Here is a 12,198-nt window from a genome sequence, read left to right as displayed (position 1 = left end):
AAGTTTTTAATAATTGAAGATTAAATTTGGACATTTAAAATGATGTTTTCTCATAATTTCTCGAAGTGTCATGCACGATAATTCCGAACGTGAAGTGTCAGAAATACTTAATTTGAATAAGAAAGATGGTATTGCTCGATTTCTTTTCTTAAACCGGCCACCAACTGGTCAATAATTTACGATTTTTCGTAAAATGCACGATGACGTGAATTATCACGTGACTGATTAACACACTATTTGCTATAAAATGTTGAAGGCGATGAGTTCTATATGTGTGCCAAAATTTGATACAGCGCCATCATCTTTACCGAAGTTATAGCGAATAAACCATTTTTCAGAGATAAACCACTTAACTATTTGAGCGGTGATCTGACTCAACGTCACGAATATGTGTTAAAAGAAAGGCTTTCAAAATCCTTGGGTTAGAAAGCAGCGTCCCGTCAAGCAAAGCAGCCAACTTCCGATTTTTGTTCACGACATTTATGAGGTCAGCGCTGTTGTTGCTCGCCATTATCACATTTGGCACTGCTCGGGGTTCTAACGTCCGCAGCAAGTTATCGGTGGCAATTTGCGCTGAAAACACAAATATATACAAATAATATATGCATTCTTGAGCTCTAAACTATGTTAAAACGTAATACCTTTCTTCTTTCGGAACATTCTCTATGTTTTAGCAAAAACTTCGAAAACCACAGTAAGTTAATAGCTATAGGACCTTACCAATTGTAAATATCTCGTAAAGCAAGACTCCATAGCTCCACCTATGAAAAGACACATATCTGCGGTTACAATTTAAATAAATAAAAATAAAAACGTTCTGCGGTTCTAGTTTAGAGATGGGAGAGGGATAGTTTTGCGTCATTGACGCTGGTTAACCCAGTGACATTAACCGTGTTGCATGCTTCCTTCTTCTCACGTGACGCGATGACGAGCTTCTGTTCTGCAAATACCCTATTATTAATGCATATATAGAAAGTTTTCTTACACGTCGCTCTTGGTGGTGTATCGTCCGTAAAGCAGGGCTTCATATGCGGTCCACTTCACTGGTAAACGACCCTACAAATCAACAAAGTAAATGACCATAAGACAAATGGACGACGAACATGGAATAGCGTGTTGGCAAAAAGTAGGCGGAAGTGAAAGATGATGAGAAAGTAATGTACTTCCTTGCTTCCCTGTATCTTAGCAAAAAAGAAAGTCCGACTCGGTAGAAAAATATACTCAGAAATAAAAGGTCAGAAAGCCATCTTAAATTTTTACAATAATCGGTTGCTGCAAAAATAAAACTCAGGCTTCGTTTACACGCAACTTTGTTTTTTACACTTTCTTCCTGTCTTAGTGTGGAAGAACAAAACCGAAAAAAGTTTTCACTGCAACTTAGCCGTTCTCTAAGACTTTTATCAGGTATAAAGTTAGCAATCTTCTTTTATATTCAGCTGAATTAAAAATTTATGTTTGGCAAAGGACGTCTTTATATCACCATACTCAGACAAGCATAAACACCTAAAATATGCAGTGTAATCCCATGTTTTCGTGACCGCCGGCAAAATAGTCTCTTATGCTTTTTTAGGATTGTCAAATGTTTTATCAGCTTTACACACACTGCCCTAACTTCGTGGCCAATAGTTTTGGGAGCAACTCTTAAAGCATGAAACCTAGAAAGCAAGGACATAATCAACAAAACCTTACGTATTTTCATCCATAGGTAATGTGGAGTTGAAAGGATTGCGTGCCAGTCCTATACTGTAGGTTTGTTTCCAATATAATACAAACCTTTGTCTTCCTTTCATAAATATTTTGTTCTTGCACATCTCTTGCCATTCCAAAGTCTGTCACTTTACAAGTTTCATTTTCTCCAACCAGAACATTTCGAGCGGCAAGGTCTCGATGAATAATCTGCAATGTGAGATTTCATTTCACACATTTTTCATTTTAAAAAAAATGGAGACAGTCTAAACCAGACTCTGAATACATAAAAGTCAAATATTTTAGCTTACCGCTCTCGATGAGAGGTAACTCATTCCATCAGCAACTTGCCAAGAAAACTTCATCAACTGTTGTGACGTCAGACTTGTTTGTGGTTTGATATCTGGGTCTTTGAAATAAGTGTCGTTTAATCCACGGCTCTTTCTCAGGTAACCCAGGAGATCCCCGTACGGAACATACTCGATCAAGACGAACAAGGGCTCTGAGTAAAAAACGATGTATTCATTTAGTCATTCACGGACAAAGAGACTTGACTCAGACTGAAAAAGGTACAATTAAAATAACAGAAATGACCCTTTACTTGCAGCATAGTAATTGGTGACTAAAGACAGCTTACATAAAAAATAACCTACCAGATTCGGTGACGCATCCAAGCAGTTTGATGACGTGCGGAGGAGGCTTTAACGTCTTCATCACTTCAAGCTCTGATAACAAATCCTTCCTGTCAGAGTCCGGCGCGTCAGCTGAAAGGTGAGGTAAAGAGAGTTTTCATTGTGAATCGTTTGTGTTACATTCCTTTATTTTCCCGTTAGCCTATTCGTACATTATCAGTTACACAGTGATTAATCAAGTTATCTTGTACCTTTTAACATTTTGACAGCCACCTGTGTGACATGTTGTCTTTCACGAAAGCCTTTAACCTTTCCCCTGGCAACCTGACCAAAAGCACCTTTGCCACTTATCTTCTCAATAATCACGTTCTGGCGAAGAATCTCGTAAGAAATTGATGATGGGTTTAAAGGTTCATACTGGCTTAATGATGAAGCGTCAAGTGACGGAATGACTTTCGGTGAGCCAGATGATTGGCGTTCCTTAACCAGTGGCATATAACGTCCAGACGAAACCTCTGAAGTCATTTGTCTCATGGAAATTTGTTCTGGTTTACGATTATCCACTTGCACGGCAGCTTTAAATAAACGAGAAAAGACCACTAAACTTGACTGTTTACTTTTTTGTCGATATCCACCTTTTATGAGAATCGTACCATTCTTTTGATTTCACTAACGCAAAAATGAAACAGGACTAAAACAAAAAAATAACAAAATATCAAGCAAAGGAACAACTGTAAAACGATAACCAGAACAGAACCGAAAAACCTCGTAATCTTTTCAACTCTAATTTTGGTACAGAGATATTGTGCTGTTACGCTCGCGTTAATCATTTGCCTCACGAATATGGTCACCTTTTTAATTTATTGCGACGTTTTTAACGTGTTTATCAGGTATCTCCATTCAACAACACTTTTTTTAAGTCGCCCCGGTTCAATATATCTAAAATAAACGCTGCAAAACGACGGTTGACTTCAGATTTATCTTCATACGGTTGTTGTTAGCCTGCGAAAACATCCGTTTCTCCTCGCTCTTCGCCGCTGGGGACGTTTCGCGCGGAGGAACATCTCCGACTCAGCGACAGAAATTCCATAGTGATGACGTAAAATCTGTCCGGAATCCGATCAGAAGAGCTGATTGGTCGACAGGGTAGTTTCATTGTTTTAGCTATTGTTTACGAATGACGGACAAAAGATAAAAGGCCACGAAGGTCAAATGCAAACCCGTAGAATCAATATCAAAACAGTCAATATTTGTGGAATATACTCTCTTCGAGAAGAAGCATTCGAGGTCTGCTGGAGCTCGTTGGCAGATGAACACAACAGTTTACCAAAATAGACCAGAAGACACGTAAAATTGGACAAATTTATATTTGGAACCCCTTGACTACCGGATTTATTATGTAAACATTGATTTGCGCCATCAGTATGGAATTTCTACCGCTGAGTCGCAGACCTTCCTCCTCGCGAAACGTCCCCAGCGGCGAAGAGCGATGAGAAACGGATGTTTTCGCAGGCTAGGTTGTTGTCTACACGACATTCAAGTGAATAAATAACTTAAAGAAAAAGGACAGCCTCTTTCAATTAACCTGACTAAGTCCACAGAACCTAATTATACCTTACTATATGCCTAGCACTCAGATCTGTCCAAATGAAACACGTTTTACCCAAAGGGGGCGAGTTGAGGCCATCTCAGGAGTAGGGATGTTTTACCACGTTTTCGGAGAGAAATCTCAAAAAATTGAGGAATGATACGCCAACACAAGATATCGTAACTTTTTTCTTTATCTCAGGAAAAAAAATGCGGGAAAATCTTCATTAACATACGTTCAGGCACCACGACCACCACCCCATTTCTATATTCTTTGCAGCCATGTTTCTGGCATAGTTTCTGCGAATGGTAGTGAAGCCAAGGAACCCCAAGAGAGTGGTTGCTCTAAAACGACGACCATCTTTCCCTCTTACAGTCCATGTGAAGTCTAACTTGTACGCATCCGAATGATTACAAGATTTGCCCTACATGTGATCGTACACACACCAGATCCTCGAAAAGAGAAATTACATAAAAAAGGGCTTTCTTTGGTGTCACGATTAAGGAGCATTGTCACACATGAAACACTGGAAACCACTTTAACAATCTCCTATCAGCAGACTAGAAAGGCTAGAAAGAAGATATATGGTATTCCACCGCTTTTTATGCAAGAGACAAAATCAAAAATCTATGAGATGATCGATGTTAATATATTCGTTAATGAGATTAATTTACTATACTACTTTTAGGATTACAAGCCTTGCTCTTTCCGCAGAAACGGAAACTTGGCTGATATCTAGGCAGCTTTATCAAAAATGCGCATTTACTGCACTGGAATTACGGGAAACAATCTTAAAATTAACTGACATATTCTTTTTTTATAAATTCAAATTAGCCGTACTAGCCTTGTTTTTAAGTGCAAAACTCCAAAGAATACTTTATCTCAGGGGAGGTTAATCAGGCTAATTTGAATTTAACTAAACGAATATTACATGTAATCGAGCAGCCATTTATGGGGGTAGTGTAGGAGCTGCTCGTAACTCGTAAGGTCTCTCCTAATTGGTCGCAGGAAACAATGACGTGTCATTCTTCGAATTGTTTTAGTGTTTTTTTTTGGGTCAGGAAAACGCACCATTGGTACCTTCTCTTCCGAGCAGCTGTTACATGACCTATTTTTGCACTGGGTATATGATGTCTTATTTTTCTTAGCTATTTGACATGAAACATACATTGAATTCTCCTGTTTTTTCACATGTAGTAGCATACAGCCTAAAAGGGTTCAACAAAACGGTAAATTAGAATACATATATGCAAGCTCGACGTTCGCTCTCTTTTTTTTAAATGAGTGATTACAGTTATATTTGCCTCATTTTTGGAAATAAAAAAGTGTACACATCTTGTCCCCTAGTTTTCCTTTTAAGGGATAATGAGCGTTAAGCAAATAATTGAAAGGCAACATAACGATGTTCAGAATTCCAAATTAGAGAAGGTAAACCAGTTGGCTTTTTCACATGCGACGCCGACAAACCGCACTCGGGACTACCGAGAACAAATCCAGCTAGCGGTCAGGGCGGTCCAGCGCTCTAACCACTCAGCCACGTTGCGTCCACATACATAAAAATTAAGTAATTTGACGTTAAATGTAAAATGTTTTGTCTCTGGGGAAAATATTACCAAATGACTTAACATTGCTCGAACATAACGATGCCAAGAAGAGTACTAGTCAAATGTCTTATTTTTGTCGGATTAATCAAGGGACTAATTGCGAATACTGAAGCTACCACCAAAACATGAGATTACCTTCCTCCTTTTGCTATCCCTATAAGAGAATTAAAAGGTTAAACTTAGCAGGGTTTTAAAGTAACAACGCCGTTAGTTAAGGTAGCTCGACTGGATATTAGTGGAGGAATACTTTTAAGGTTGAGCTTTGATTCCGTCGCTAATTATCTCGGCGGAAAACGGTCAGTTCAGATTTATATAAAAAAGACAACAATTTGCCATCCATGCCAGGCGTTAAATTTCCACAACAGATCAACTTGGCTTTTATCTTTTCATCCCTCTTTTTTTGTTTTGTTTTGTAACGTCTTTTAACGGTTTTTGGTTAAGACAAATGTCCTCCATAACATTCCAAAAGTCTGCAAAAAAAACTAGTTTTATAAGAGCCCTACGTTTCCCGGCTGTTCTATGGTATTATTAGTTTACATCTCTGTTATAATAAATAACCCTCCCGTTTATTCTGGTAAGGGACGTTTCCCAGTAGCCATACTTCAGCATTTTACTCCTCTTTGGTGTCGAGTAAGTGTCGAGTTAGGTCGAAGTAATATGTGCGAGTGTTTTGTAGATGTATCCGAGTTTTAGCGTTAAATAAGATATAAGAAGCCGTTTCTCGCGTTGCTAGGTGATTGCTCCTAATTTCCTTTTAATAGACGGTCCGAAAACTGGGCTCAAGTTACTTAACGGGCAAGTCGAGGCAAGCCTATTGTGTCTATCGTAGTATTCGCTCATTAGTAAACCTATCCACTTCATTATATATGGAGGAAGGCACTTAATTAGTATGGAGCAACGTACTTATTACGTATGGAGGAACGCACTTTTCCCCTAAGTTATAACAATGGGTGACGTCATGGACTCGACCCACATGCATATTAATGATTTACTTCGATCTAACTCGACACTTACTCGACACCAATGAGGAGTAAAATGCTGAAGCATGACTACTTTTCCCTTTTTTATGGTACGTACAACTCAAAACTCTAAAACTCGCCAAAATAGCTTCTAAATGCATCCAGAAGCGACCTGATCTGTAACATACAGAGCAAACAGGTGAGCCATTTTAGTTCGAATCTTTTCAAAAATTAAAAAAAGCGGAATTTAGAACCCATTTTGTTTGTTCTCATACATTCTCTTCTAAAATTTAAAAGCAAACGAACTTCCACAGAGCTTCCTGTGCTTTAATCAGACTGTGGTCCTGTGGCATGCAAGTGTGTCCTGTCCTGTGATTGGTCGTCATCAAAATAAACAGTTTTCAAATATTTCCGAGATGCATTCACGGTTTTGTTAGTTTGATAGTCTAGAAATTTTCTTCTTAAAATTTACCAACTTATAACAACGAAGTCTATAATTACCTAGCAGTGCTTTAAGAAATAAGGGAATTAAATTCTGGTGATATATCCGTACATCCCCATACATTTATTATGTATAGATGTTTCCAGCTATGTATGTAAGCTATTTGTGTGAAAAGGTTTAAAATTACAGCATGCATTATAAATGTTGGGGTTTGTACGAAATCCTTCCCAAAATTTCGCCCGTAGTGCTTGTTTTGCAAATTGAGCACAGAGGGCTCTAACAAATTTCTTTAGTTACATAACTTTTTTAATCACCCTTGTTTGCCATCTTCTTGTCCTTATTTCTCCTCTACATCCACCAAGCGAAGCCTCCAGCAAAGACAGCAAGCACAACAATAGGTATGACGACAGCAAGAATGATTGGCAGTTTATCGTCTGGAATTAGACATGGAGCTCATTACCACAACCTTACCATTTTATTGGAATAGATAAGCGCTGCGATCCATTGCAATGACTATAACGAAAGACAATTTCAACTAAGCTGCAGAAGGTTCCATGATTACTGGTGATTACTGTGTATGTTTGAGATGCACTTTAATGTAAAAGGGACGAAGAGCATTGATAGATCGCACAATAACATACTAACTTTTCTCGAGTTTGCTGATTCTTTTATACTTGTTTGACAAGAAAACAGATTTATTGATTTGTCTTTCAAGATACACACCTTTCTTTATAATGAGGAAACTTTGACTTGTGATAACAATTACACGTGACGATAACTACATGTAAAAACGCTATAAAATTTAGTTTTCGCGGTAGCGCGCTACATCAACATACACGCACACATGTTTAATACTGAATCAAAATTTACCTGAAAATATCATGTGTTGGAAAAAAATTTGAATACGCTATTTGCCGGTTGTTGCGCTCTCAGAATTGAGTACCTCGCGCAAAGTTTTTTTTTTACCTATACAGACCTCCCGGCCGGCAGATAAGACATATATGTAGTTTCACCTCAATTCCTTATTGATGTAGCGCGCTACATCAACATACACGCACACATGTTTAATACTGAATCAAAATTTACCTGAAAATATCATGTGTTGGAAAAAAATTTGAATACGCTATTTGCCGGTTGTTGCGCTCTCAGAATTGAGTACCTCGCGCAAAGTTTTTTTTTTACCTATACAGACCTCCCGGCCGGCAGATAAGACATATATGTAGTTTCACCTCAATTCCTTATTTCATGAATTGCGAGTTAACTTTAAATAAAGAAAGACAAAGGCATTCACGATCATAGAATTAACACCTTTTTGTCAGTGTACCGGTGGGTTAATTATCAGGCCCCCTTATAGAAGAAGAAAATGAATGAATGAAACGATGTCTATATATATAAACTACTGGTACAAAAAAATAATTAATATTAATCATATTCTTTTCAATCCTACTCATTTGATTTTTTTCTTCTTTTTTGCACCCTTTGATGTCTGTCCCAAACAAGAAAAAATATATATTACCCCACAAAAAGCCTGTAGTTGCATTACCTTAAAACACCATAAATCAGTACCTGATTGCTGAAAATCGCTGGAGAAACTATTGATGTCAAATTAAGTCATACCATCATGCATTGACGATGTTGCTGTAGTTTTTCCAGTAGGTTGCGTGACTGTACTTTAGTAACAAGAATTCATTTTATGGATAAAGCGTTAACTGCGAATTCTCCAAAATTGTTATTTGTGGCAACTGTTCGAAGCGTATCAACTACCAAAGCGTCTGATACAATCGATATAAATTCAAGGGCCAGTTTGACAGTTAGACTTCACAACTGCAAGTAGAGAGACATCAGAAGATTTTTTTGCGTTGGTGTTGTTGTAACGCCACGTCTAAATGAAGGTGTGACCATTCCAGATGTACACAAATTTATTTAGCAAATTGGGGTCCCTCCTTTTAACGGATTGGTTTCTGCGTTAGCACTGTATTACTCTACCAAATGAGCTATGAAGACCAATACATTAAGATCGGGCAACTGCGATGGTCACATCTTCATTAAGGACAGTTATAGGTAGTTCATATAGTTCACACGATACCGGATACCTCTTGTAAGTTTTGTAATTTTTCTTGAGCAACAAAAAAAAAATTGCCATCTGTCCTCTTTGAATCTCCATGACCGTTTAAGTAAATGGGGAACACATGTCTGTGGTGTCCGGGATCGTCTGAATACGTCCGACGCAGACAGTCTCCGATAGTGTGGCAGACCGCCACAGGCCATAACAGAAACCGGGCCTCGACAGATACTTCACAAGTATTGTGTGTTTTCACATGACGTCATGGCGGCCATATTTGTGTCCTAAAACAATGAAACGGCGGCCATTTTTGTGTCCCAAACCAGTCCTGTGCGAGTTGAACTCTTTTCTTATGTAAACGCTTTCTTTTGTTCCAATACATTTGCACAGATGCTGGCCACGTGAGTGAAAATACAGAACACAAAAAACGAATACCTATGAACAAATAGAACCTGACAAAATTATCTTAAGTGAGAAGGGTGAGAAAGATTTTAAATCACCATGTAGAATAAATTTTTGACATTTTTTAGTATTGCGAAATCACCAAAAGAACCGTAACGCATATATCTTACACACATAGACAGAAAGTGAGTTGTGCGGAGTAAGTTTGCCTTAACAAACCATGCAGGCCTCACGACGTTATAACAACAGTCCTTAAGTTACCACACATTTCTACTTCGGAGTTGCTTACAGGTGGTAAAATCTGTATAAGCTATATTATTAAAAACTGAATCACTGGATAATGTAATTCTAGCATTTTGATTGGCTTAGCCGTTATGGTATATGAGCTATTATACCATGCTCTCCATATATGGTAGCTGAGATTTTTTTTCGCGAAGGATAGAACGGCGCCCGAAGCAAATTGTTTTAATTCACTTCTTAGAATACTAGAAATGCAATTTCATTGACAGAAAAAAGACAAAAACAAACAAAAAGCCACAAGAGCTTGTTTGAAAGTTTGTCGAAAAACACATGAAAACACATGGAGCTAAAGTACCTTGACCAGCTACGAAAGAAGACAAGTAGATAGATAACTGCGGCTTGTTTATCGGACATCAAGAATATAAATCACAAGTAACCAGCTACAAATACAGGCTATGCAGCCATTCACTAGAGCAATCGAGGCGGCTGTATAGCTTCTTTTGTCGTTCAGCAAAACTAGCTTGTGGCTTCAAACAACTTCATAACAAGCGACCGAGGTAACAGTTTTTCTCCGTTGTTCTTACTTTTATAACTGCACCGAAAACCCAAATTCACAGTAATTTCGACGGCTGTAACTTAAAAATTCTTTTCCTTCACATTATCTGCCAGGTTTTTTAGCTGTTCTGCTGTGTAAAATCCCAGAATCCCGATAAAACTAATGTTCATGGCTACAATGTTTTGATTTTTCATTCATACAGTCCAGGCGAGTCCCTTCGCGCGTTGACAGTTTTGATAGACGTGTGACATGTGAATAGCGGAAGTCCCTTGTCTTTTCCGGTTTGTTCTAGTCGGGGAGATTCAACGAGATTTTGTGGGCGTTTTTAATAAAACAATTATTCCACTTGTGCTTGTTGGATATGAGTTGATTATAGCCAACTCGGCGCTACGCGCCTCGTTGGCTCTCTACCATCTCATATCCAACGCGCCCTCGTGGAATAATTGTTAAATCCGTCCCGTTCTATAAACAAAAGTGACGTGTGTCTTAACCGAGTTATTCTTTGCTTCCTGGGAACAGGAAGGGAAGAGTTCGACTGAATCCCCTCCCATAAAAATCTATAGCCACTCGTGATAAGGAACACCAAATTAGACCTAATCACCGCATCCAAAATCTAAGTGTATCTTCATCAACTCCAAGGCATAAGTTTCGTCATTATGACGCAAATTGCTGATAGAATTTATTCACAGAACCCAGATTTTATCCATTTCCCACCAAAAGGCATCAGTGCAGTGAAGAATACTAAAATTTGGTAAGGTGTCTGATAAAATCATGAACTTGGCTTACACATTGTTAACCTATACCAAAAACAGTGCCTTCATTCATGAATAAACAAGGACCTGGACCATCCGCATTCTTGGATCTGCCTTTTAAATTAGTTACATTTCGTTTAGCTTAAAAGCCGTATAATTCGAGGAAATCGTGCAGTGATTAAACAGTTTCATTCCATGTGCGAAATGTTTCGTTTCAGACTTGGTATGAAAAAATTAACATAGTTGTTAAAACGTAGAAGTACAAAGCAGCGAAATTTCACTGTAACTTTCGTGCAAATAACATCGATAATGACCAAATTTCAGTCTTTGAAAAAGCAAAACGATGGTCTGAAGAGTAAAGTGGAGGCCCTAACCAAGGATTTTAAAGCTCTGGAGAAGTAAGAGTCGACGGACAAGACGGGACAAGACGGCGGTCTTTCGTTGCCGGAAATTGAAAACAGCTCGTAGTTTCTTAGCGAAGAATACGATGACTTACAGAATTTACACACCGCTGCCAAGCAAAAAACCTCGCTATTTTGACTTTACAATTTGATCACGTCACTGTGAAAACCATCTATAAAACTGTAAAGCTTGAACGAAAAGACTGCGTAAAATATTTAGGAGTCTTAAAAGATGAAAATCTGGAGAAAACATATTGTCACAGTTGCCAGCAAGATAAGTAAAACGATTGGTATGCTATCTAAATTAAGACACTTTATACCTTCTTCTGTTCTTTTGAACATTTACAATGCACTGATTACAACTTAACCTATGGTCTTGTCTCTTGGGGAAACGCCTCAAAAATGTATCTCGACAAATACGTATCCTTCAAAAACGTGCACTACCCTTAATATATTCTGCAAACAGACAGGATCGTGCTATTCCTTTACTTGTGAATGTTAAAGTATTGCCATTAAATTTCTTGTCTTATGAATCCGTCTTAAACTTAATGCACGACATAGACGAAAGAAATGTACCGATAAGTATTTTGAACTTGTTTTCAAGGACATCAAATTCACATCACTATTCTACACGCTCATCAACTTCACAAAATTTCTACATAAAAAAATCTAGACTTGATGTACAAAAGAATGCGTTCTCTCGCGATGGCGCAAAGATATGGAATGAGATGCCAAATAGCTTTAAAAAAACATATCAAAGAAGACCTTCAGGAAAAAAAACTAAAAGGAGCCTTATTAAACATACCGAAAACCGAGGACAACTAAATAGATAGCGACAAAATCATGGCCAGACTTAAAAAATATTAACTTACAA

The 12,198-nt window shown here is 38.0% G+C and overlaps 2 protein-coding genes across 3 annotated transcripts in view; both read right to left on the bottom strand.

The window, feature by feature from the left end:
• Positions 1–12,198, bottom strand: part of LOC140949619 (uncharacterized) — a 95,625-nt gene that overhangs the window by 3,574 nt on the left and 79,853 nt on the right. Inside the window, exons 13-17 of the mRNA XM_073398775.1 lie at positions 2,340–2,450; positions 1,998–2,188; positions 1,774–1,896; positions 986–1,056; positions 721–761 (exon numbers count right to left, since the gene is read on the bottom strand). Coding sequence (XP_073254876.1) covers positions 721–761; positions 986–1,056; positions 1,774–1,896; positions 1,998–2,188; positions 2,340–2,450 — 537 coding nt within the window. The remainder of the gene's footprint in view (positions 1–720; positions 762–985; positions 1,057–1,773; positions 1,897–1,997; positions 2,189–2,339; positions 2,451–12,198) is intronic.
• The window catches only part of LOC140950299 (uncharacterized), a 176,650-nt gene that overhangs the window by 136,034 nt on the left and 28,418 nt on the right, over positions 1–12,198 (bottom strand). Inside the window, exons 8-10 of one of the 2 annotated variants that reach the window (XR_012167163.1) lie at positions 7,226–7,345; positions 5,646–5,664; positions 5,075–5,114 (exon numbers count right to left, since the gene is read on the bottom strand). Coding sequence is in view for 1 of the 2 variants with exons in the window: in XM_073399527.1 (XP_073255628.1) it covers positions 7,260–7,345 (86 nt within the window). In the remaining variant the exon portion in view is untranslated. Of the gene's footprint in view, positions 1–5,074; positions 5,115–5,645; positions 5,665–7,225; positions 7,346–12,198 lie in introns of those variants that run through there. The other variant, XM_073399527.1, reaches the window with a different exon arrangement.

Source organism: Porites lutea, chromosome 10, assembly GCF_958299795.1.
Source record: "Porites lutea chromosome 10, jaPorLute2.1, whole genome shotgun sequence".
NCBI classification, from domain to species: Eukaryota; Metazoa; Cnidaria; class Anthozoa; order Scleractinia; family Poritidae; genus Porites; species Porites lutea.
This window is presented reverse-complemented; position numbering and strand designations above follow the sequence as displayed.